Source organism: Carcharodon carcharias, chromosome 6 (assembly GCF_017639515.1).
Source record: "Carcharodon carcharias isolate sCarCar2 chromosome 6, sCarCar2.pri, whole genome shotgun sequence".
NCBI lineage: Eukaryota > Metazoa > Chordata > Chondrichthyes > Lamniformes > Lamnidae > Carcharodon > Carcharodon carcharias.
The window spans coordinates 150,009,324-150,037,104 of NC_054472.1; the positions used below are offsets into that span (position 1 = coordinate 150,009,324).

The 27,781-nt window shown below is 44.5% G+C and overlaps 1 protein-coding gene across 1 annotated transcript in view; it reads right to left on the reverse strand.

Annotated features, from left to right (window-relative positions):
- Window positions 1-27,419, reverse strand: part of slc22a13b (solute carrier family 22 member 13b) — a 79,910-nt gene extending 52,491 nt beyond the window's left edge. Inside the window, exon 1 of the mRNA XM_041189301.1 lies at window positions 27,042-27,419. Coding sequence (XP_041045235.1) covers window positions 27,042-27,419 — 378 coding nt within the window. The remainder of the gene's footprint in view (window positions 1-27,041) is intronic.
- Between the last annotated feature and the right edge of the window lie 362 nt (window positions 27,420-27,781).

The following is a 27,781-nucleotide window of genomic DNA, read 5'->3' on the forward strand; positions in this document are numbered from 1 at the left end:
CTTCACACATTTAGCACTCCTGCAAACCTCACATCCACATCTCAGACGTTGCACCCACTGCCGGATATTCAAACATGACGGCCCCATCAGCTAAACAGACACTCACTGGCACATTTCCCTCTCTCCTGCAGTACAAGATGATGTAAAACTGGAGGCAACAAGATTTAGCTGGAATAGAAAGGCAAACCAGCATGTCCTAATCCAATGGAGAAGACAGTGCTGATCATTATTAGGGTGGTCATTACTAAGGATGTAAACAATGGTGGGACTGAAACCATGCTAAATGACGGTATCCTCATATCAAATTCTGCTCACATACCACTTCCCTGAATCCCACACTTCCTTCTGATGTACCGGCTATAGAAGGTGTAAGCATGCACCTCTTACTTTCCTCTATTCCTGTATGACAACGTTACCCCTGTGCTTTTTTCCCTTTCAGATATCCAAGAAATCTGAAGTCTGGTCAAGGAATGGGGAACACCAAAAAAAAAGAATGATGAAGATGACACAGGAAAATACATTTGATTTCACATTCACAACCATCAGCTCAGATACTGATACTTCAAGGGGATAAATTAGAGGAAGGATCAGAACATGGTGAGAGGCCAGGCATGAATGGATTGCAGCCAGGGCAGGGGGCAAGGATGACACAACTGTTAACTCACTGGAAGGCGATGTCATGAACATAGGAACAGAAGTAAGCCGTTTGGCCCCTCGAGCCTGCTCTGCCATTCAATAACTTCATAGCTGTGTTTCGAATTCCACATTCCCATCTACCCCTGATAACCTTTGATTCCCTAGCCTAATAAGAATCTATCTACCTTTGCCTTAAAGATATTCAGTGACACCACCTCCACTGCCTTCTCAGGTAGAGAGTTCCAAAATTGCATGACCCTCCAAGAAAAAAGTTTCTCCTCATCTCTGTCCTAGAAAGGCAACTAATAATTTTATAACAGTGCCCCCTTGTTCTGGACTCACCCACAAGAGGAAACATCCTTTCCACAACCACTCTGTCAAGACAATTCATTATCTTATAAAGCTTAATCAAGCTTAATCTCTCTTTTAAACTCCAGTGGAAACAAGCCAAGCCTGTTCAACTTATCCTCATAAGACAACCCATTCATTCCAGGTATCAATCTAGTAAACCACATCTGAACTGCATCCAATGCATTTACATCCTTCCTTAAATAAGGAGATCAAAACTGCACACAGAATTCGAGATGTGGTCTCACCAATGCCCTGTATAACTGAAGCATAATATTCTTACTTTTATGTGCAGTTGCTCTCGTAATAAAGGAGGGCATTCCATTAGCCTTCTTGATTATGTGCTGTACCTGGATACTAACTATTTTTGACTCATGCACTAGAACACCTAGATCCCTCTACATCTTGGAATTCGGCAGTCATTCTCCCTTTAAGTAATACTCTGATTTTTTATTCTTCCTGCCAAAGTGAACACTACACATTTTCCTACATTATACTCCATGTGCCCACTCACTCAACCTATCTATATTCATCTGCAAATTCTTTGTCCTCTTCACAACATACTTTCCTATCTATCTTTGTGTCATCTGCAAATTTAGCTATCATGCCTTTGCTCCCTTCATCTCAGCCATTGATGTAAATGTAACAAGTTGAGGCCTCAGCACGGACCCCTAGAGAACTCCACTCGTCACATCCTGCCAATCACGCAACGACCCATTTATGCATACTCTCTTGTTTTCTGCCAGACAGCCAATTTCCTATCCATTCTGATATATTACCCCCTACACCCTGAGGTTTTATTTTCTGCAATAACCTTTGATGTGGTGCTGTATCAAATGCCTTCTAGAAATCCAAGTACAGAACGTCTACAGATTCCCCTATATCCACAGCGCATCTTATCCCTTCAAAGAACTCTAAAAAAAATTGTTAAACATGATTTCCCTTTCACAAAACTATGCTGACTCTTCCTGGTTACCTTGCGTTTTTCTAAGTGTCCAGCTATAACTTCATTAATGATCGATTCTAACACCTCCCCCACGACAGACATCAAGTTAACTTTAGTTTCCTGTTTTCTGTCTCCCTCCCTTCTTGAATGGAGGGGTTATATTTGCTAATTTCCAACCTGATGGAACTTTTCCAGAATGTAGGGAATTTTGGAAAATTAACAACAACACATCTACTACCTCATTAGCCACCTCTTTGAAGATGCTAGGATGAAGTCTATCTGGAACCAGAGACTTGTCAGCCCATAGCTCCATCAGTTTGCTCAGTACAACTTCCCTAGTGATTGTAATTTCACCAAGTTCCTTTCTCCCTTCCGATCCTGATTTACAGCTGTTACTGGAATGTTTTTTGTACCCTCTATACTTATGACAGAAGCAAAATATTTGTTCATTTCCTTATTATTTACTATTAACTTTCCGTTCTCACTCTCTAGAGGACCAACATTCACTTTAATTACTCTTTTCCTTTTTAAGTACCTACAGAAACTCTTGCTATCTGCTTTTACATTTCTAGCTAGCTTCCTCTCATACTCTAATTTCTTTCCCTGATTAACTTTTTAGTCATTCTCTGCTGTTCTTTATATTCTGACCAATCGTCTGGCCTGCCAGTCATCTTTGTGCAGTTTTTCCTTTTCCCACATGAGTCCTGCTGAAGAGGGCTCAGATGAGAACTTCAGTGGGGCAACCTACAGAAGAAAGCTGACTGATGTGCACAATTAAATGCTTGGGAAACCTGTCAGGAAGCCTGCCATAACTTATACACCTCTATCAAATCTCCCCCTCAGTCTCTTTTGCTCCAAGGAGAACAACACCAGCTTCTTCAAACTAACAAAAAAGCTGCGGATGCTGGAAATACAAAACAAAAACAGAATTACCTGGAAAAACTCAGCAGGTCTGGCAGCATCGGCGGAGAAGAAAAGAGTTGACGTTTCGAGTCCTCATGACCCTTCGACAGAACTTGAGTTCGAGTCCAGGAAAGAGCTGAAATATAAGCTGGTTTAAGGTGTGTGTGGAGGGGCGGAGAGATAGAGAGACAGAGAGGTGGAGGGGGGGGTTGTGGTTGTAGGGACAAACAAGCAGTGATAGAAGCAGATCATCAAAAGATGTCAACGACAATAGTACAATAGAACACATAGGTGTTAAAGTTAAAGTTGGTGATATTATCTAAACGAATGTGCTAATTAAGAATGGATGGTAGGGCACTCAAGGTATAGCTCTAGTGGGGTTTTTTTTATAATGGAAATAGGTGGGAAAAGGAAAATCTTTATAATTTATTGGAAAAAAAAAAGGAAGGGGGAAACAGAAAGGGGGTGGGGATGGGGGAGGGAGCTTACGACCTAAAGTTGTTGAATTCAATATTCAGTCCAGAAGGCTGTAAAGTCCCTAGTTGGAAGATGAGGTGTTGTTCCTCCAGTTGCGTTGGGCTTCACTGGAACAATGCAGCAAGCCAAGGACAGACATGTGGGCAAGAGAGCAGGGTGGAGTGTTAAATGGCAAGCGACAGGGAGGTTTGGGTCATTCTTGCGGACAGACCGCAGGTGTTCTGCAAAGCGGTCGCCCAGTTTACGTTTGGTCTCTCCAATGTAGAGGAGACCACATTGGGAGCAACGAATGCAGTAGACTAAGTTGGGGGAAATGCAAGTGAAATGCTGCTTCACTTGAAAGGAGTGTTTGGGTCCTTGGACGGTGAGGAGAGAGGAAGTGAAGGGGCAGGTGTTGCATCTTTTGCGTGGGCATGGGGTTGTGCCATAGGAGGGGGTTGAGGAGTAGGGGGTGATGGAGGAGTGGACCAGGGTGTCCCGGAGGGAGCGATCCCTACGGAATGCCGATAAGGGGGGTGAAGGGAAGATGTGTTTGGTGGTGGCATCATGCTGGAGTTGGCGGAAATGGCGGAGGATGATCCTTTGAATACGGAGGCTGGTGGGGTGATAAGTGAGGACAAGGGGGACCCTATCATGTTTCTGGGAGGGAGGAGAAGGCGTGAGGGCGGATGCGCGGGAGATGGGCCGGACACAGTTGAGGGCCCTGTCAACGACCATGGGTGGAAAACCTCGGTTAAGGAAGAAGGAGGACATGTCAGAGGAAATGTTTTTGAATGTAGCATCATCGGAACAGATGCGACGGAGGCGAAGGAACTGAGAGAATGGGATGGAGTCCTTACAGGAAGCGGGGTGTGAGGAGCTGTAGTCGAGATAGCTGTGGGAGTCGGTGGGTTTGTAATGGATATTGGTGGACAGTCTATCACCAGAGATTGAGACAGAGAGGTCAAGGAAGGGAAGGGAAGTGTCAGAGATGGACCACGTGAAAATGATGGAGGGGTGGAGATTGGAAGCAAAATTAATAAATTTTTCCAAGTCCTGACGAGAGCATGAAGCGGCACCGAAGTAATCATCGATGTACCGGAGAAAGAGTTGTGGAAGGGGGCCGGAGTAGGACTGCAACAAGGAATGTTCCACATACCCCATAAAGAGACAGGCATAGCTGGGGCCCATGCGGGTACCCATAGCCACACCTTTTATTTGGAGGAAGTGAGAGGAGTTGAAGGAGAAATTGTTCAGCGTGAGAACAAGTTCAGCCAGACAGAGGAGAGTAGTGGTGGATGGGGATTGTTCGGGCCTCTGTTCGAGGAAGAAGCTAAGGGCCCTCAGACCATCCTGGTGGGGGATGGAGGTGTAGAGGGATTGGACGTCCATGGTGAAGAGGAAACGGTAGGGGCCAGGGAACTGGAAATTGTTGATGTGACGTAAGGTGTCAGAGGAATCACGGATGTAGGTGGGAAGGGACTGGACAAGGGGAGAGAGAAGGGAGTCAAGATAACGAGAAATGAGTTCTGTGGGGCAGGAGCAAGCTGAGACGATCGGTCTACCGGGGGAGTTCTGTTTGTGGATTTTGGGTAGGAGATAGAAGCGGGCCGTCCGAGGTTGGGCGACTATCAGGTTGGAAGCTGTGGGAGGGAGATCCCCAGAGGAGATGAGGTCAGTGACAGTCCTGGAAACAGTGGCTTGATGTTCAGTGGTGGGGTCATGGTCCAGGGAGAGGTAGGAGGAAGTGTCTGCGAGTTGACGCTCAGCCTCCGCGAGGTAGAGGTCAGTGCGCCAGACAACAACAGCACCACCCTTGTCAGCGGGTTTGATGACAATGTCAGGGTTGGACCTGAGAGAATGGAGTGCAGTAAGTTCAGAGAGAGACAGGTTAGAATGGGTGAGAGGAGCAGAGAAATTGAGACGACTAATGTCGCGCCGACAGTTCTCAATGAAAAGATCGAGAGAAGGTAAGAATCCAGAGGGCGGGGTCCAGGTGGAGGGAGAATATTGGAGATGGGTAAAAGGATCCGTTGAACTGGTAGAGGACTCCTGCCCAAAGAAGTGAGCCCGGAGACGAAGACGGCGGATGAAGAGTTCAGTATCATGCCGAGCCCGAAATTCATTGAGGTGAGGGCGTAAGGGTATGAAACTAAGTCCTTTGCTGAGCACTGAACGTTCAGCATCGGAGAGGGGAAGGTCAGGGGGTATAGTGAATACACGGCTGGGGTTGGGACTGGAAGAAAGGGTGGGGACGGAGGGACAGGCAGGGGTGGAGGGTCCTAGATGGGTGTTGGTGTCGATGAGTTGTTGTAGCTTGCGTTCCTTAGCACTTGAGAGAAAGAGAAAAAGTTTCTTGTTGAGGCGTCGGATGAGCCGAAGGATAAAATGAAACTGGGGGCACGCGCAGCTTTGAAAAAGGGTACGGCGGTGCTGCTGGAGGGAGAGGTCGAGTGTGTTCATATGGTGGTGCATGGCACTGAGAGTGGATTTCAGAATGTGACGGGAACAGCAGTCTGAGAAACGTTTTATGTCCCGGAGATACCTGTAATCCTGGGTGGGTTCGAAACATGAGGGGTGGAATTTCAGTTGAAATCCACGTGGGGTAAGTTGGAGACGGAGACAGTCACTGAGAAAGGAGATATGGCTGTGAAAGCGGGTTTTAATAAACACCTTGTCAAACACTAGGAGGGAAATGGAAAGCAATGAAGGTGAACAAGGCAACAGAGAGATACGGAAATCTTGTCGCAGAGAGGAACAGAACTTCTTCAAGGAGGTAGGCATTTCTTGAAGAGCAGTGGCAGTCAATTAAACACAGAGATAAAAACAAAAAAACTGCGGATGCTGGAAATCCAAAACAAAAACAGAATTTCGCAACTGGAGGAACAACACCTCATCTTCCGACTAGGGACTTTACAGCCTTCCGGACTGAATATTGAATTCAACAACTTTAGGTCGTGAGCTCCCTCCCCCATCCCCACCCCCTTTCTGTTTCCCCCTTCCTTTTTTTTTCCAATAAATTATAAAGATTTTCCTTTTCCCACCTATTTCCATTATAAAAAAAACCCCACTAGAGCTATACCTTGAGTGCCCTACCATCCATTCTTAATTAGCACATTCGTTTAGATAATATCACCAACTTTAACTTTAACACCTATATGTTCTATTGTACTATTGTCGTTGACATCTTTTGATGATCTGCTTCTATCACTGCTTGTTTGACCCTACAACCACACCCCCACTCCACCTCTCTGTCTCTCTATCTCTCCGCCCCCCCCCACACACACCTTAAACCAGCTTATATTTCAGCTCTTTCCTGGACTCGAACTCAAGTTCTGTCAAAGGGTCATGAGGACTCGAAACGTCAACTCTTTTCTTCTCCGCCGATGCTGCCAGACCTGCTGAGTTTTTCCAGGTAATTCTGTTTTTGTCTTCAAACTAACCTTGTAGCTAAAGTCCCTCAACCCCAGAACCAGTCTAGTAAATTTCCTCTGCACCCTCACGTCCTTCCTAAAGTGTGTTGACCAAAGCTGAATGCAATGCTGTAGTTGTGGCCTAATGAGCATTTTATAAAGGGTGTAACTTCCCTGCTTTTGTATTCAATACCTTTATTTATGAAACCCAAGATCCAATATACTTTGCTAATCATTTTCTCAATGTGTCTTGCACCTTCAAAGATCTATGTACAGGCACTCCCAAGTCCCTCTGTCCCTGTATATGCTTTAGAACTGTGTCATTGGGGTTTACATTGGGCTGCATTTTATGGGGAGTGGTGGGTAGGCAGACTGCTCGCTCCCACCACGCAGCCCCCCAAACCCCCACCCACTCCCAGAAGGAAAGTCAGCTAGAAGCCAATGTGACTGGAACAAGCCCGTTCTGCAGCTATAACACGCTGGGAGTGGGCAAAGCTAACTGAGAGTGGGATTTCACCCCTCAGTGGGAAGAAAGCCCGCCCTCAGGACCTGCTAGCTAACCAGCCATCGTTCAGTAGTGGGCGCTGCCGGGACTGCAGCAAGGAGGATGAAGATGGCTGCCCCAGAAAGGTAAATTCTGGGGTTTTAGGGTGGGGAAGGATTCGAGACACCAAGGAGATGCTTAGACAGGGGTGAGGGGGCAGGCTTTGGAGAGCAGGCAGCACGGAAATAAAGGGGAGGTTGATATAAGAACATAAGAAATAGGAGGAGTAGACCATTCGGCCCCTTAAGCTTGCTCCGCCATTCAATAAGATCATGGCTGATCTGCTTGTGTTTCAAATTCACATTGTCATCTACCCCTGATAACCTTTGATTCCCTTTGCCTAACAAGAAGCTATCTACCTCTGCCTTGAAAATATTCAATCACCCGCCTCCAACACCTTCTGGGGCAGAGTTCCAAGGTCGCACAACCCTCCGAGATAAAAAATGTCACCTTCCCCCTGCTTTCACCTGCTCTAAATCTATAATATTTCTGACCTTATCACATTCTGACAAAAGTTCATCAACCTCAAACATTAACTTTGCTTCCCTCTCCATAGATGCTGCCTTACCTGCCGGAGTATTTCCAGCATTTTCTGTTTTCATTTCAGATTTCAAGCATCTGCAGCATTTTGCTTCTGTGTATGTCCTCTCATCCCTGCTATTGAATCAGTGCCCTTCCGCTTGCCTGTCAGCCACTCAGCCCAGACTGCTACCTCGCATGCTGAGATGGTGCAGTCTGCAATGCAGCACCATAGCCTTCTGAACTCAGAGCTGCTCAGGATCATCCCCCAGGACTTTCTGCGGTCTCCCCCCGTTGAAAGCCATCATGTCATGATGCAGTTTTGGGGTAGCACTGCATAGCAGCACCAAAGACAGGGAAAGGCACATAGTAGACAGGCAGTAAGGGAAAGCACAAGGGTAAATTGTTGAATTTTGCACAAAACATATAATTTCATTTATAAATTTTGCTTGGAATGCTATTTTGTGCTGGCTTTTATTTTTGCATTGTGAACAAGCAGTTGCTGTGATTGTCAGTGACTGAGCATGTGGGAGTATTGTGAATGAGGAATTGGATTGCAGTTTTTTTATATTCATTCATGGGATGTGGGCATTGCTGGCTAGGCCAGCATTTATTGCCCATCTCTAATTGCCCTTCAGAAGGTGGTGGTGAGCTGCCTTCTTGAACCGCTGCAGTACAAGAGTGCTATTGGGGATGGTGTTCCAGGATTTTGACCCAGTGACAGTGAAGGAACAGCGATATATTTCCAAGTTAGGATGGTGAGTGACTTGGAGGGAAACTTCCAGATGGTGGTGTTCCCATCTATACTGCCTTTGTCCTTCTAATTGGTAGTGGTTGTGGGTTTGGAAGGTGCTGTCTAAGGAGCCATGGTGAGTTGCTGTAGTGCATCTTGTAGATGGTACACACTGCTGCCACTGTACATCAGTGGTGGAGGGAGTGAATGTTTGTGGATGTGGTCCAATCAAGCGGGCTGCTTTGTCAAGGATGGTGCCAAGCTTCTTGGGTGTTGTGGGAGCTGCACTGATCCAGGCAAGTGGAGAGTATTCCCTCACACTCCTGACTTGTGCCCTGTTGATAGTGGACAGGCTTTGAAGTGTCAAGGGGTGACTTACTTGCCGCAGGATTCCTAGCCTCTGGCCTGCTCTTGTAGCCACAGTATTTATATGGCTGATATTGGTATCACACTTAGATGAGTTTTTCATGGACAGCACAGTCAGAAAAGGGCTTTATGGGTTACCCCTTCTCTTCCTCTTCAACCTTCTCCTGCTCTGACTCTGGCTCCTCAGCTGCCCAGTATAGCTGGTGGTAAGGGCTGTCCTGCCATAATGGTAAGGTTTTGCAGCATGTAGCAGGCCACCACAAAACTAGACACTCCACTTGAAACAAAACTGATGTGTTTCCCTACCATAATCGTCTGTCCTTTCACATTTCATGTAGCAGTGCAGCATTCATTGTATATGCATGCTAGGCATGTGTGCGTGACTTAGTGGATAGCCCTCGTCACCCTGGCTCAATTGCAGCCGGCACAGCAGACTGCTGTAGGGTGAAGGCATCATGACTACTTCCAGGACACTGGGCATTCACTTGCATGATTCATGGTGTACAGTCATACACCAGTCAGATGTTGAGAGAGTAGAATCCCTTTGGGTCTGAAATAGGGCAGAATTGACATGAGCTATTCGCAAAGCAATTTATGTGCAGTCAACCTGCATCATAGGTAAACCTGTAACCCTACTGAAGCTAGAAATATAGTTAGCTATCATTGAATAGAGAGTTCAGTGACCTGTGTTACGCAACAGTAGATGCCAAGTTGTGAGATGTTGCAAACATTTCCAGCTCCAAACTGGAAGAAGCCAGATACATAAAATTTAATCATGCTGGTCACCTTCACAGTCACTGGCATGCAGTTGTAGTAACTGAAGGTATAGCCTCTCCTGCTGTCTATCAGGGGGTCACATGGTGCTTTGGGAGGCTCCAACCAATGAGCCCTCAGATTTTATTTTGTAGCAAACAAAATTACTGCAGAGGAAAAGCAGAAAGCAATCCTTTTGAGTGTATATGGCAGCAAGACAAACAGTCTCATCCACAGCCTGATGGCCCTGAGCACACCCAATTCTAAGTCCTTTAATGAATTAATGGACCTTGTGAAAACACACTTTCAGCCCAAGCCATCCATAATAATGCAGCGTTTTAAATTTAATTCCAGAGTTAGGGCCCGGGAGAGTCCATCACAACCTATGTAGTGAACAATAAGCAGTTGACAGAACACTGCGGCTTCAGAGACAATGATATGCTGTGGGACCAATTAGTTGTGGAGTTCAGGACGACACCGTACCGTGCCTTTTACTCGCTGAGGTTGACATCGACTTTATGTGCACCCTTGGAATCTCCCTCGCCATAGAAAATGCTGCGAGAGACTCGCAGGCTTTGCAACACATACAACATGGCGCCATTCTTCATGTGGATGGGAACCTACCACTGACCGTGGTGTGAAAACCAGATCCACAGCATCGCAGTGAGATGCAATGATCTCTGTTAGAAACATGAAAAGGTTGAGTAGAAACACTTCAGCAGCAACTCCAAGATTTAGTTGTTATAGATGTGGGACTGGACACCTGTAAATTTAAGGAAGCAGAATGCCATTCCTACCATAAGAAAGGTCATATAGTAAGGCAATGCAGGATAAAGTTGAAACAGCCCATAAAGCAACAAACCAACATGACTGAATTAACTAATACAGCAGAACCGGAAGCTGCTGACACTGACGTTTATTTCCTGTATAACGTCATGGCTGTAAAAACCAAACCTAACACTGTCACAATCCAAGTTAATGAGAAGCCATCAATAATGGAGTTAGATACGGGTGCCTCAAAAACAGTAGTGGCAGAGCACACTTACAAATACCTTAACGAAGGTAGGCAGCCATAAAGCTGGAGCGGATAACCGTTAGATTAAAGACATACACTGGAGAATCTATCCAGGTAAAGAGCGTCACCACAGTACCAGTGTCTTAGGGGCAACAGACAGCTCAGCTGCCTGTGATAATAGCGAAAGGAGAAGGACCCAGTCTTTTAGGCCGAGACTAGTTACAGAAGATCGAACTTGACTTTTTGGAGATATTTCACCTGAAAACAGGAGGAGTTCCCGCTAAGGAAATATGACATGGCATTTCGGGATGAATTAGGGAAGTTAAAAGGTGTGCAGGCCAAGATATGTGTGGAACCTCAGACGACACGACGTTTCTTTAAGGCCAAACCTGTGCCTTATGTGTTGAAGGAGAAGGTGGATGCAGAACTGTGATGGTTAGAAAAACTGGGCATCATCCAAACCGTCCAATTCTCAGAATGGGCAGCGCCCATAGCTCCAGTGATTAAGCCTGACCAAGCCATAAGCATTTGTGGGGACTATAAATTGACCATGAATAAGACAACAAAACCAGACAAGTATAGATGACTTATATGCAAAGCTGGCTGGAAGCAAGTCCTATACAAAATTGGATATGAGCCATGCCTACCAACAATTAGTACTGGATAACATGTCGAAAGAACACGTGACTATTAAAACACACAAGGATCTTTCTCAGTAGACTCGCCTACCCTTTAGAGTGTCATCTGCATGTGCTATTTTCCAGAGAACAATGGGGGGTCTTTTGCAAGGACTTCCCCAAGTGGTAGTATACCCATGTGATGTTCTGATCAGAGGGTTAACCGAAATCGAACACTTGGCCAACTGGAGGAGGAGTTAAGGAGGTTCATGGAAGCTGGCATACAGTTAAAGAAGGAAAAATGCACCTTTCAAGTACAAGAAGTTACTTACTTGGGTCACAGGGTGAACACCATGGGTTTGCATCCGGCAGAAGAGAAAGTTCGGGCAATAAAAGATGCACCCTCACCGTCCAATGTAACTAAACTCAAATCCTTACTGGGTACGATCAACTACTATAGTCACTTCTTGCCTAACTTATCAACTGTGTTGGTACCATTACACTTGTTAAAAAACAATCACCATTAGTCATGAAATTCACAACAGGAAGAAGCTTTTATGAAAGTAAAGAAACTGTTACATTCATCATGTTTATTGGTACACTATGACCCATCAAAAAAGAGTTGGCATTAACACGTGATGCCTCTCCTTATGAGGTAGGAGCCGTGTTATCACATAGAATGGGAAATTGATCAGAAAGGCCCATTGGCTATTTCTCAAGAGCCCTCTCCACAGCTGAGATGAGTTATTTCCAGCTATAATAGGAAGGTTCAAATTAATCAATTCTGAGAAGAAAGCATTTCTGAAGAGATTGGTTGAAACAATAGAGAGATCAAAGGAGAGGAACACATTTAAGGAAATACTGAAGCCTATGTGAGGGGGTAGCTGGTCAGATCTCCTAGAAGAAACGGTTGGTGCAGACTCGATGGGCTGAAGGGCCTCTTCTGCATTGTGATTCTGTGAAGAGCAGGGTAGCTGGTCAGATCTCCCAGAAGACAACAGGATAGCTGAGCAGATCTCCAAGAAGACAGATGTGAACAAGGCCAGACCTGAAGACCCAGTTGCGGTCAGCCTCAGAGGACACCCCAAGGAAAAAGGCACTGTGTGGTAAAAATTACTGGAATTCTATAGATTTTGAAATCTATAAAGATAGTTGCTGAACAGAAAAGGGAAAGTTAGCTCTGAGGGTAGTTAAGTTAAGATCTGGTGGAGCTGTTTTAATGTACTGTGTAAAGCCATTCTTGTGTTTACATGTAATTGTGTTTTTCCCCTTTTCTTTTAATAAATGGTTGCTTTACTATAAAATCATTGCAAGTAGTCAGGGACATCATTTCCTGATTTCAGAACCCCTCTCCATACTATATAAATTGCAAAAACAATTTTGGCAGCTGTTTCAAGTTTCCCCCCGGGATTTGGGCAGCTCGGCATTTACCTTCAGCTGCGCCATAACAAAATTGGGGGCTCTTTGCAGGATATTAAAAGAATAGTTCCTTGATTGGCTTGGTGAATTTAAAAACAATGAGGATGAGAAGTATACTGAACCAGGAGTGGTATTGTGAGATTTTAAAGTGGAAGACTGCAATATGGCTTTGGCAGTTGCTCAGACTTGTCTGGGAGTTGAAGTTATAACCTTGCTTGATTTATAAAAGGTAACTAAAGCTAAATTAATGGAAAGAAGAAAAGTTACAATTAGGATTACTTGCAGGGGTAAGGAAATCAGATATAATTGAAGATATACCACAACATTTGAAACTGGAGGGAATATCCAAGAGACCAAGTTCTCCAAGGGGCGGTCATTGGAAATGGTCTCAAATTGAGTTGAAAAGAAAAAGATGAAATTGGAGGAAAAGGTGAGGAAACGAGCATTTCAAAAGCAAACAGGCAGAAAGGCAGAAGAGAGAAATAAAAACAGGAAAGGGAATTAGAAATGGCAAGGTTAGAAAAGGGGGAAAGAGTAAAATAGAGAGACAGAGATGGCTTAAAATGCTGGCAGTTAAAAAAAAGACACCAGAAGGTGAAGAAGGACTTATTTCCAGATTAGAGCCCAGAAGGGAGATGTTTAAATTTGTTCAAGCTCTTCCAAAGTTTGAAGAAAGATGTTGAAGCGTACTTTACTTCATTTGAGAAGATAGCCAAACAGATGAAATGGCTAAAAGGAATTTGGACATTGCTCTTACAGTTTAGGTTGGAAGGTAGAGCTAATGAGGTATATGCATCACTATCAGAAGAAATATCTGGGGAATATGATGCATTGACGGAGAGTATTTCGAGGGCCTATGAGTTGGATCCAGAGGCATACAGACAGAAATTTTGAAATGTGAGAAAACAGCCTGGACAGACTTATATTGAGTTTGAAAGAGTCAAACAAAGTAATTTTGACAGGTGGATAAGGGGCACTAAAAATAGAGGGACCTATGAAGCCCTTAGAGAAGTAATTCTTTTTGAAGAATTCCTTCAGTAGTAAGAACTCATGTGGAGGAACAAAGGGTTAAAACTGCTTGGGCAGGCAGCAGAGATAGAAGATGATAATGAGGTGGTCCATAAATCAAAACCTTTTTTCAACATCCTTTTAAACCTGAGAAGGAGAGAAAATGGGAAGGTGAGAGGAATGTAGGTAGTCAAGGAAGAGAAGGAACAGCTGGAGATTCTAAGGAGACTTCACCTCAGATTGGGAAGGAAGGTGCTGAGAGTGGAAGGGGTGTAAGAAAGCTTAAATGTTTTCATTGTAATAAGATTGGCCATATGAAGTCAATGTGCTGAGGGTTACCTGGGAAACCTTTGGAATAGTAGGGACTATGAAAGGTACTGTTAAGTCAGGGGCTTTTGAACAAGACAAACCGATAATGTTTGTTCAAGCAGAAAAGCAAGCACAAGTATTAGCCAAAAGGTGTGAAAATGGGTTCACAGCCTATTCAAAGGAATGTTGAACGGCAGGTTGCAGACATGTTTAAACATTGCATCCGTGAGGGTAAGCTATTTTCATGTGTACAAGGTGGAGTTGGCAACATATAAAAACAGAAAATGCTGGAAAAACTCAGCAGGTCCATCAGCATTTGTGGAAAGACAGTTAACGTTTCGAGTCCATATGACCCTTCTTCAGAGCTAAAGAGAAGTAAAATTGTGATTAAATTTATGCTGTTTAAGGTGGGTGGAGCAGGTGAAGCTGGATAGAAGGCCAGGGATAGGTGGAGGCAAAGGAGAGATTGACAAAGATGTCATAAACAAAATGTCAAAGCGATGTTAATGGTAGTGGTACTGGCTAAAGGAAGTGCTGATGGTGGCATTAATGTCTGAAAGCAGAATGTGGTAATAGCAGAACAAGGGTAAGCACTCTGGAAAGAACAACATGAACAAGTGACAGATGGCCCTAGTGGGGGTGGGGTGGGGGGAGGGGACAGTGGTGGGGGAAAAGATCAAAAATAGGATAAAAGGTGGGGGTAAAACAATGAATAAAAATGAAAATAAATAAAAGTAAAAATAAGTGGATAAAAAATTTTAAAAAGGGGATAAAAAGGGGTGAGGGTGGAGCAGAGTGCTCATGGTCTGAAGTTATTGAACTCAATGTTAAGTCCAGAAGGCTGCAAAGTGCCTAATTTGGAAGATGAGGTGCTGTTCCTCCAGTTTGCGTTGGGCTTCACTGGACCTCAGGTGAAGTGATTGTAGGAGTAGTGGAGAAATTGCCTATTTCAGGGATTCATAGAAGATGATGCCTACTGTAGTTGAAAAGCCTGTGGCAAAGCAATCCACAGAAGTGTTGCAGGAGGAACATCCTGGGCAGCTCAGCATTTACCATCAGCTGTGCCAGAACAACTACGGGTTCAACATAGAAAATAGGAGCAGGAGTAGGCCATTCGGTCCTTTGAGCCTGCTCCACCATTCATTATGATCATGGCTGATCATCCAACTCAATAGTCTGCTCCTGCTTTCTCTCCATAACCCTTGATCCCCTTCGCCCCAAGAGCTACATCTAACTCTTTCTTGAAAACATAAAATGTTTTGACCTCAAATACTTTCTGTGGTAGCGAATTCCACATGCTCACCCTCTGGGTGAAGAAATTTCTACTCATCTCAGTCGTAAATGGTCTGCCCCATATCATCACACTGTTACCCTTGGTTCTGGACTCCCCCACCATTGGGAACATCCTTCCTGCATCTACCCTGTCTAGTCCTGTTAGAATTTTATAGGTTTCTATGAGATCTCCCCTCATTCTTCTGAACTCGTGAATATAATCCTAACCAACTCAATCTCTCCTCATGTCAGGCCCACCATCCCACGAATCAGTCTGGTAAACCTTCGCTGCACTCCCTCTATAGCAAGAACATCCTTCCTCAGATGAGGAGACCAAAACTGTACACAATATTCCAAGTGTGGTCTCATCAAGGCCCTGTATAATTGCAGCAAGACATCCCTGCTCCTGTACTCGAATCCTCTCACTATGAAGGCCAACATACCATTTGCCTTCTTTACCGTCTGCTGCACCTGCATGCTTACCTTCAGCGACTGGTGTACAAGGACACCCAGGTCTCGTTGCACATTCCCCTCTCAATTTATAGCTATTCAGATAATAATCTGTCTTCCCTGTTTTTGTTACCATAGTGGATAACCTCACATTTATCCACATTATATTGCATCTGCCATGCGTTTGCCCACTCACTCAGCTTGACCAAATCACACTGAAGCATCTCTACATCCTCCTCACAGCTCACCCTCCCACCCAGCTTTGTGCCATCTGCAAATTTGGAAATATAATATTGTCTGAATTATTGATGAAACGCTGCCCACGAACACAGTTAAGCCTGGTGTTTCCAAATTTAGAGAGGAAGGTAGAGCGGAATTAGAGTAATCAAAAATTGAACCACAATATACCCAGCAAAGCTCACAGTGTAGGTAACTTGGTATTCGTGCAAAACTTTGGAAATGGAACTTGTTGGGTTCCTGGAAGCATTGTCTCAGGCTGGCCCATTATCTCTCCAAGTACAAGTGGAAGATAGAATATGCATCATATTTGTGCTAGAAAGACATTCCAACAATCAACTATTCCACCTGTGATTAATGCCGAACTGTCAATTCCTGAGGTGACAGATCAACATAGAATAGACATGCCTGATGTCTCTGTAGAGTTTCCAAACCCAGAACTGCCACTTTCTAATGATGTGTCTCATGCTGCAATTCCAGATTTTGTTGACCATGTTGAGGAACCTCCAGTGGTAGTGCTACACCTCTCTAGTATAAGGAAAGCACCTCAGAGACTTGATCTTTAATTACCTGAAGTTGTATATATGTCTTTGTTGTTGGATATTCAAATGTTTCCCTGTAAGTAGAAATTGTAAAAAAAAGTGAAGGGGGAGGAAATGTAGTAACTGATGATATAACCTCTCCTGCTGTCTATCAGGGGTCACGTGATGTTCTTGGGGGCTCCGACCAAAGCCCAGACAATCCATGGGGTGGGGCTTCCTGACAAGATTCCTGATCGCGCGCATAGCACCTGAAAAGCTCTCTGTAATAAAGTTTATCTGTTTCTTGTTGAAACCTATCCATTCCATCAAGTCATTACAGCAGTCCTTTCCCTGCTCTGAGGTTACAGTTGTGGCTGCAGCTGGTGGCAGATTTGCAGTGATGATATTCTTCCTGAAAGCACAGACATCTCACACATTGTTCGCTGTTGAGCTTCATATAGGAGAATTGCTCCCTGAACACACTGAGCAGATATGGCCTTCCGCTCCCTCTTCCAGAAGTTTGTCCCACACTACATAGTCTCTGTTCATTCTCCCATGTTCTGCTGTATATTATGGTAAATACCTAGTAGTGCAACCAGGTCTAAGGGAACTCGTTTGTGCAGAAACCTTGAAACCACCCAAACGTTTTTCAGCCCTGATTGCTGGACTCATGCTGTCAAACATCTGTTCACCTGTGCAAGGGTAAAACAGTATGGAACTAGAACATTGAATGCCAAAATAGCACTGCTATAAATTAAATCAGCATTGTACGCTGATTGGTATCATGATCTGCCTACTTGGCATGTGCATAATACCTTCAACCAATGTGGCATGGTTAGATTTGTCCCACAGATGGAACTCGGGCACAAGTAATGCCCACAAAATTGATGAAAATGATCCTAATCTCTCATTCACTGTTCCTGCAATATTTACTTTTAATTATTTAGGAGCTAAATGAGATTATAAAATTGAAACCCACATGAGGTTTGTGAAGTGTCCAAAATTTTGTGTAATACTGCAATATATTTCCAAGTCACTATCCTGGCTTGGAAATATATCGCCATTCCTTCACTGTTGCTGGGTCAAAATCCTGGAACTCCCTTCCTAACTGCACTCTGGGTGTGCCTACACCACATGGACTGCGGTGGTTCAAGAAGGCAGCTAAGCACCACCTTCTCAAGCGTAATTAGGGATGGGCAATGAATGCTGGCCCAGCCAGAAACATGAACCCACATCCCATGAATGAATAAAAAGTTATCCGACTGTTAATATCCATGGAGATATCACTTTTGAGGGTGTAACATAGTTATACATATATGTTCTTCCTGGTTGTGTTCAGTGAGAGGTTTCAGTTCAACACAGTGTTGGGTTGATGAGTCCCATTTGGTGTAGTGCTTGGTACTCCTATCTGTGCGGAGGGGGGAAGTTGATCAGGGTGGGATTCAAAGATCCAGCTGGAAGTTCCCTTATTGACTCAGTTGGTAACACACTTGTCTCTGAACCTCAACGTTCCAGATTCAAGTTCCCCTCCAGGGCTTTAGCACAAAACTCAAGATTGGCACTCCAGTGCAGTATTGAGAGTGCATTGCATTGTTGGAGGTACTGCCTTTTGTAGGAGATGTTGAACCAAGACCCCGCCTGCATCTCCCTGCATGGGTAAATGTACAAGATCCCAGGGTACTTTTTCAAAGAAGAGCAAGGGCGTTATCCTTGGGTCCTGGCCAATATTCATCCTCAATCAACTTCACAGAAAGACAAATTTTTTGGTCATTGTTATATTGCCCTCATGCTGCTTTATGTTTTCATGGAGACTACCAAGTTCAGAAATAGCAGGAGGTGTTTCCAGGCTCTGGTCTGAGAAATGGAGGGTGTACAGACGTTATTTGGGCAGTACTTGCTTCCATTCCCAACTAGATGTTTTGGGGGAAGACTTGTTGCAGGTAATGGAATCTCATTCTGCAGCAGCACTCAGAAGTTTGGAAGATTCAGCTCAACTTTCTCCCTTAAAGAATTGTCACATGGAAGTTCTTTTGACTAAGTTACTCATGTGAGGCTATTAAGGAATTAAGAATTAGCTTAACAACAGAGTAAATAGAAATGGAATGGATAGAAACCTCTGCCCTGGAAATTATAACTTGACCCCCATTGGAATGAGGTGTCAGCTTGGTGCTTTTAGCTCTGATTTGAAATGTCAAACCCCATTCGAGTGAATTGAGCATATCGTTCATACTGTCACTTTCATGCAGTACTGTTGAAGGTGCTGGCATTTGGATGAAATGTTATATCAAGGCCCTATCTAAACTCTCAGGTGGATGCCAAGGTCCCATATTATTATTCTAAGAGCAGTGGAGTTTGCCATTGCATTCTGGTCAATATCTATCCCTCAACCAACATCACCATATCAGATCATCTGATTGCTCTGTGTGGAAGCTTGCTGTGTGTACTTAGCTGCTGTTTTCCATACATTGCAACAGAGTTGACACTTCAAAAGTACTTAATTGGCAGTTAAGAAGCTATGAGATGTTCTGAGGTTGTGAAAGGCACTAGAAATTTCATATTTTTCAAACCATTTACTATTTACTGTTCTTGTGATCAAAATGTAATATGGGTGTCAGCAGTTATAACAAAGTCAAACATGATAATGGCACAAAACCACTAACAAAAAAGTGATCGATTACCTTGAGAGAAGATTGGATCAATTAAATAGATAGGTAAGAAATGGCAACTGAAGAAATGTGCCAGCTTGAATTTGGGGGGTGGTGGTGGTTAACAAAGAAGAGTTCCTGCTCAAAAAAGGATTGGGTACAAATGAATACCATTTTGAAATAGGCTAGAGGGAAGAGGACCAAACTGTAAAGAAAGAGAATGCCTTTTTCAAATGGTTGGCAAATGGATGGCATAATATAACTCTCATATAGGTCTGAAGAAAGGCAGAGTGTCTGTTAACTGGGCGGGGTCATGAATGGAGAAGTGAGATATTGAGAAACTAATGTTCTGGTTAAAAACAAAAAAACTGCGGATGCTGGAAATCCAAAACAAAAACAGAATTACCTGGAAAAACTCAGCAGGTCTGGCAGCATCGGCGGAGAAGAAAAGAGTTGACGTTTCGAGTCCTCATGACCCTTCGACAGAACTTGTGTTCGAGTCCAAGAAAGAGTTGAAATATAAGCTGGTTTAAGGTGTGTGTGTGGGGGGGCGGAGAGATAGAGAGACAAAGAGGTGGAGGGGGGAGTTGGGGGGGTGTGGTTGTAGGGACAAACAAGCAGTGATAGAAGCAGATCATCAAAAGATGTCAACGACAATAGTACAATAGAACACATAGGTGTTAAAATTAAAGTTGGTGATATTATCTAAACGAATGTGCTAATTAAGAATGGATGGTAGGGCACTCAAGGTATAGCTCTAGTGGGTTTTTTTTATATATAATGGAAATAGGTGGGAAAAGGAAAATCTTTATAATTTATTGGAAAAAAAAGGGGAAGGGGGAAACAGAAAGGGGGTGGGGATGGGGGAGGGAGCTTACGACCTAAAGTTGTTGAATTCAATATTCAGTCCAGAAGGCTGTAAAGTCCCTAGTCGGAAGATGAGGTGTTGTTCCTCCAGTTTGCGTTGGGCTTCACTGGAACAATGCAGCAAGCCAAGGACAGACATGTGGGCAAGAGAGCAGGGTGAAGTGTTGAAATGGCAAGCGACAGGGAGGTTTGGGTCATTCTTGCGGACAGACCGCAGGTGTTCTGCAAAGCGGTCGCCCAGTTTACGTTTGGTCTCTCCAATGTAGAGGAGACCACATTGGGAGCAGCAGATGCAGTAGACTAAGTTGGGGGAAATGCAAGTGAAATGCTGCTTCACTTGAAAGGAGTGTTTGGGTCCTTGGACGGTGAGGAGAGAGGAAGTGAAGGGGCAGGTATTGCATTTTTTGCATGGGCATGGGGTGGTGCCATAGGAGGGGGTTGAGGAGTAGGGGGTGATGGAGGAGTGGACCAGGGTGTCCCGGAGGGAGCGATCCCTACGGAATGCCGATAAGGGGGGTGAAGGGAAGATGTATTTGGTGGTGGCATCATGCTGGAGTTGGCGGAAATGGCGGAGGATGATCCTTTGAATGCGGAGGCTGGTGGGGTGATAAGTGAGGACAAGGGGGACCCTATCATGTTTCTGGGAGGGAGGAGAAGGCGTGAGGGCGGATGCGCGGGAGATGGGCCGGACACGGTTGAGGGCCCTGTCAACGACCGTGGGTGGAAAACCTCAGTTAAGGAAGAAGGAGGACATGTCAGAGGAACTGTTTTTGAATGTAGCATCATCGGAACAGATGCGACGGAGGCGAAGGAACTGAGAGAATGGGATGGAGTCCTTACAGGAAGCAGGGTGTGAGGAGCTGTAGTCGAGATAGCTGTGGGAGTCGGTGGGTTTGTAATGGATATTGGTGGACAGTCTATCACCAGAGATTGAGACAGAGAGGTCAAGGAAGGGAAGGGAAGTGTCAGAGATGGACCACGTGAAAATGATGGAGGGGTGGAGATTGGAAGCAAAATTAATACATCTTTCCAAGTCCTGACGAGAGCATGAAGCGGCACCGAAGTAATCATCGATGTACCGGAGAAAGAGTTGTGGAAGGGGGCCGGAGTAGGACTGCAACAAGGAATGTTCCACATACCCCATAAAGAGACAGGCATAGCTGGGGCCCATGCGGGTACCCATAGCCACACCTTTTATTTGGAGGAAGTGAGAGGAGTTGAAGGAGAAATTGTTCAGTGTGAGAACAAGTTCAGCCAGACGGAGGAGAGTAGAGGTGGATGGGGATTGTTCGGGCCTCTGTTCGAGGAAGAAGCTAAGGGCCCTCAGACCATCCTGGTGGGGGATGGAGGTGTAGAGGGATTGGACGTCCGTGGTGAAGAGTAAGCGGTTGGGGCCAGGGAACTGGAAATTGTTGATGTGACGTAAGGTGTCAGAGGAATCACGGATGTAGGTGGGAAGGGACTGGACAAGGGGAGAGAGAAGGGAGTCAAGATAACGAGAAATGAGTTCTGTGGGGCAGGAGCAAGCTGAGATGATCGGTCTACCGGGGCAGTTCTGTTTGTGGATTTTGGGTAGGAGATAGCAGCGGGCCGTCCGAGGTTGGGCGACTATCAGGTTGGAAGCTGTGGGAGGGAGATCCCCAGAGGAGATGAGGTCAGTGACAGTCCTGGAAACAGTGGCTTGATGTTCAGTGGTGGGGTCATGGTCCAGGGAGAGGTAGGAGGAAGTGTCTGCGAGTTGACGCTCAGCCTCCGCGAGGTAGAGGTCAGTGCGCCAGACAACAACAGCACCACCCTTGTCAGCGGGTTTGATGACAATGTCAGGGTTGGACCTGAGAGAATGGAGTGCAGTAAGTTCAGAGAGAGACAGGTTAGAATGGGTGAGAGGAGCAGAGAAATTGAGACGACTAATGTCGCGCCGACAGTTCTCAATGAAAAGATCGAGAGAAGGTAAGAATCCAGAGGGAGGGGTCCAGGTGGAGGGAGAATATTGGAGATGGGTAAAAGGATCCGTTGAACTGGGAGAGGACTCCTGCCCAAAGAAGTGAGCCCGGAGACGAAGACGGCGGAAGAAGAGTTCAGTATCATGCCGAGCCCGAAATTCATTGAGGTGAGGGCGTAAGGGTATGAAACTAAGTCCTTTGCTGAGCACTGAACGTTCAGCATCGGAGAGGGGAAGGTCAGGGGGTATAGTGAATACACGGCTGGGGTTGGGATTGGAAGAAAGGGTGGGGACGGAGGAACAGGCAGGGGTGGGGGGTCCTAGATGGGTGTTGGTGTCGATGAGTTGTTGTAGCTTGCGTTCCTTAGCACTTGAGAGAAAGAGAAAAAGTTTCTTGTTGAGGCGTCGGATGAGCCGAAGGATAAAATGAAACTGGGGGCACGCGCAGCTTTGAAAAAGGGTACGGCGGTGCTGCTGGAGGGAGAGGTCGAGTGTGTTCATATGGCGGCGCATGGCACTGAGTGTGGATTTCAGAATGTGACGGGAACAGCAGTCTGAGAAACGTTTTATGTCCCGGAGATACCTGTAATCCTGGGTGGGTTCGAAACACGAGGGGTGGAATTTCAGTTGAAATCCACGTGGGGTAAGTCGGAGACGGAGACAGTCACTGAGAAAGGAGATTTGGCTGTGAAAGCGGGTTTTAGTAAACACCTTGTCAAACACTAGGAGGGAAATGGAAAGCAAAGAAGGTGAGCAAGACAACAGAGAGATAGGGAAATCTTGTCGCAGAGAGGAACAGAACTTCTTCAAGGAGGTAGGCATTTCTTGAAGAGCAGTGGCAGTCAATTAAACACAGAGATAAAAACAAAAAAACTGCGGATGCTGGAAATCCAAAACAAAAACAGAATTACCTGGAAAAACTCAGCAGGTCTGGCAGCATCGGCGGAGAAGAAAAGAGTTGACGTTTCGAGTCCTCTCTCCTCACCGTCCAAGGACCCAAACACTCCTTTCAAGTGAAGCAGCATTTCACTTGCATTTCCCCCAACTTAGTCTACTGCATCCGTTGCTCCCAATGTGGTCTCCTCTACATTGGAGAGACCAAACGTAAACTGGGCGACCGCTTTGCAGAACACCTGCGGTCTGTCCGCAAGAATGACCCAAACCTCCCTGTCGCTTGCCATTTCAACACTCCACCCTGCTCTCTTGCCCACATGTCTGTCCTTGGCTTGCTGCATTGTTCCAGTGAAGCCCAACGCAAACTGGAGGAACAACACCTCATCTTCCGACTAGGGACTTTACAGCCTTCTGGACTGAATATTGAATTCAACAACTTTAGGTTGTAAGCTCCCTCCCCCATCCCCACCCCCTTTCTGTTTCCCCCTTCCCCTTTTTTTTCCAATAAATTATAAAGATTTTCCTTTTCCCACCTATTTCCATTATATAAAAAAAAACCCACTAGAGCTATACCTTGAGTGCCCTACCATCCATTCTTAATTAGCACATTCGTTTAGATAATATCACCAACTTTAATTTTAACACCTATGTGTTCTATTGTACTATTGTCGTTGACATCTTTTGATGATCTGCTTCTATCACTGCTTGTTTGTCCCTACAACCACACCCCCCCAACTCCCCCCTCCACCTCTTTGTCTCTCTATCTCTCCGCCCCCCACACACACACCTTAAACCAGCTTATATTTCAACTCTTTCTTGGACTCGAACGCAAGTTCTGTCGAAGGGTCATGAGGACTCGAAACGTCAACTCTTTTCTTCTCCGCCGATGCTGCCAGACCTGCTGAGTTTTTCCAGGTAATTCTGTTTTTGTAATGTTCTGGTTACTCTGTTGAAATTCTAAATGTATCAATGAATGCTGGACAGATACTGTGTATTGGATTGTGTACTCTCACACATGCTCCACATGCGTTTCTGCTCTTTTTAAAAAATCCATAATGGGATGTGGGCATCACCATCAAGGCCATTTACTGCCAATCCCTAATTAGTCTTCAGAAGTTAGTGGTCAGCTGTCATCTTGAACTACTACAGGCTTTGTGTTATAGGTGCATCCATTGTGCTGTTATGAATGGAGTTCCAAGGTTTTGAACCGACGACAGTAAAGGAACAGCGATATAGTTCCAAGTTAGGATGATGCGTGGCTGCAGGGGAATTTGCAGCCAAGTGGTGTTCCCATGCAACTGCAGCCCTTTTTCTTTTTTGTGGTAAGGTCCCAGGTTTGGAATGTGCTGTCAAAGGAGGCTTGCTGATTTTGCTGCAGTGCATTTTATATATGGTAAACACTGCTGCCACAGTGCATTGGTAGTGGAGGGAGTGAATGTTTAAACTGGTGGATAGGGCACCAATCAAGTGGGGCTGCTTTGCCCTGGATGGTATCAAGCTTCTTGGAGCTGCATTCATCCGAGTGAGTGGAAATATTCCATCGCACTCCTGCAATGCACCTATAGATGGCAGGCAGGCTTTAGAAAGTCAGGGGATGAGTTACTGCCAATAGAATTCCCAGCCTTTGATCTGTTCTTATAGCCATGGTATTTGTGTGGTTGCTACTTGCCACTTATCAACCAAAGCCTGAATATTATCCAGATCTTGTTGCACATGGGCACGGGCTGCTTCATTATCTGAGGAGTTAGGAATAGGACTGCCTGAACACTATGTCATTATCAGAAAACACCACTACTTCTGATCTGATGATGGTGGGAAGGTCATTGATGAAACAGCTGAAGATGGTTGCACCTAGGACACTGCCCTGAGGAACTCCTGCAATGATGACCTGTGGCTGATGATTGACCTCTAACAATCACAACTATCTTCCTTTCTGCTAGGTATGACTCCAACCAGTGGAGAGTTTTCCACCTAGTTCCTATTAACTTCAGTCCACATGCCTGGATGACTGTAGCTCCATCAACACTCAAAAACTCTACATCATCCAGGGCAAACAGCCCACTTAACTGGCACTCCATCCACCATCTTAAACATTCATTCTCTCCACCATCAACTGGCCTTGGTTGCAGAGTATAGCATCTAAAAATGCACTGCATAAACTCGGCTAGGCTTCTTCCCCACCTTCCAAATCTACAACGTCTACAGCTAGAACAATAGCAGTGGTTTAAAAAGGTCGCTTACCACCAACTTGTCAAGTGCAATTAGAGACAGCAATAAATATTGGCCTCACCTGTTGAATTCCAAATTCCAAAAGATTAAAAAAGATCATGTTTGTCTTTATTTTTGGATAACTGTTAAAACATACTCAGAATTCCAGAAAGCTTCCTTTTAGCTATTTTGTGTAGAAGAATACTAATCACATACATTTCTTCAGTGATAATATGACTTTGCGATCCCAGTGTTTTGGAAAGCAAAACAGGGTTCTGCATGAGTTTGTAGTTCTAAAATTCTAGGGTACAGAAATTTTTTGTGACTTAACCCATTTTTAAATTACTACTGATCAAAATCTTGTGCAGCATATACATTTGTTTCTATCCAAAAACAGTGCTTCCTGCGGTTTGTTTTTCCCATAACTAGGTGGCTATATGGAGCAAGTTATGAATTTTGAAACAAAAGCAACAAGTGTTGGAAAACCTCAGCAGGTCAGGGAGGTCCGACATGGGCTAGAAGATAAAATATGGGAAGAGATAAAATGACAAAAGGGGTGATAGTGCATGGCAGAAGGAGATGGTAACAGGACAAGTAAAGCAAAAGGTAAGTTTAGAGGAGGTGCACATGGGAAAAGCAGAATTATCACCAAGAGTTGCTGTCCGAAAATCAGAAGCTAAGGTTATAAAATGAAACTTCTCTTTTGTTCTTTTCCCCTCCCCTGTTGCTATATCTGTTTAAATATTGTAACATCTCTAACCTTTTCCAGTTCTAATGAGAAGACCTGAAATGTTCACTGTTTTCCTCTCCACAGACGCTGATAGAATGTTTATTTTTATTTCAGATTTCCAACAACTGCAGTATTTTCCTTTTGTATATGTTATTAAGTCTATCTGCAAAAATCATTTACCATCTTGTGCTTATTTTTTAAACACATTCATTAGTCAAGTGAACAATGGTGAGACCAATAGAGATTTAGCAGTAATTTGATAAGAATATGTGGTCCTCCACCGAGTATTGCAGACTGACACATTCCAAGGTCCAGGATTACATGCTGAGGGATGTACTAAATGTTCGGGCAGCTGCTGCAGAGCTGCAGCAGTGGAGAAAGGTAATGTCTAAGGCCTTTCAGCTATAGTGCAGGGAGGGACTGGAAACCGTGTAAAATCCCTCGGGCTATATGGCTGACATGGAATGTATATTGTAAATATCAACAGCATTGCAATTATATTGAGGTACCTCAGAATGGAACACGTTGTATGGAGAAAGCTTGAATTTTATTGCACATTCTGTAATTTTGAAGTTGAAATGTTTTGTAATGTACTTCTACAAATTTTACGGATAAAGTATATTTGGGGGGGAAAAAAATGAGACAAGTTCAGTTTGGTTCAAACTCACTTCAGACCACAGTCGATGTCTTCAATTTGAAATGGCATCACCCTACCCCACCCCAGTTTAAACTCTTAAGAGGGTCAATACCCAAAGCAAACAACATACAATAAAGAACAATTAATATTTGTTCCTGAACTCTTAAAGAAATTGGAAGCTCCAAGATATCAATCGCTATAAGCCACATACAAGCTGGTTAAACTTGCAAACTTGGACCGGAAAACTTGCCCTGTCGCTTGTCCTATTTGCCCATATTAGAAGTTTTTCATTACACATCAGCAAAGATCCAGCTGTTCCAACTGACTTGCGAACAGCAGAGAGTGAAATAGCAGGAATCGATCGCAAATTAAAAGGTTAGCTGAGTAGCACGAGAGCTGCCGAATTAGATTGTTAGGGTTTGTCCAAACTTAAAACCAGCAGAACACCAACACGAAGTCCATTCCCAGCAGCAAAGTCCTTCTCGACTGCGCTTGCTCCACAAAAGGTTGTGGCAGAGAGCTCCAGATATCGAATGGGCTACGTGCAAAGGAGTAACAAATGGGGGGACTTGCCTTTTCTCACCGTCTCTGGGGGAAATCGCGCACGGGTATAATTAAAGGCGGAATTCTTTACATTTTAAAAAGGTACAAACCTCTGTAACTAAGGTCGAGGTATATTGTGAGGTGTCGTATACCCATCCTTCTTCACATGCGACTGTCGATTGGCTTCCGTGTAACCGTATCCAATCGATATCCTTATCTGGGTTCGGCTTGTACATTTTACATTGTTGATAAGAGCCATTTCTTCCCTCGGGGAGAGTCAGGAACAATTTCTCTTCTTCGGCCAGACCAGCACTGATGTTTAAGATCCAATTGGTCTGACAGAAATGTTGGACATTCGCACCAGTAAAAACCTGAGCAAGCAAGTGGAGCCCCATGAAGAAATTTGGCAAACAAATCAGCACCAGCAAACGTTTCTGAAATGGGCCAAATTCCCCCACAGCTTTAAGAATTTCTCCAAAATCACTCATCTCGTCTCCGTTCTTAACCGTGTTTACAACAGGCCGCACACAAAGTGAGTTATAAAACAGCGACTGTATTAATGCTCAATCACAGATGTCTACAATTAACCAGTCTCTCAATTTCAGTTAATCGTTACTACGATGAATAACAAAATGAAAGGATGCCAACTCAGGACATAGATCAATTCTGTATATTTGCTGAGTTAAGGACAAACTGAGATTACAGGTTCAATTGTGTTTGCAAAGAATACGCAACTGCAAATAGTTCAAAGATGCTTGTGATCCTCCAAGGTCCTATTTCAAAAAGCTTGACTTTTTTTATTCCATTTTTTAAAAAATTTAATTGGTTCATGAGATGTGGTTGTCACAGG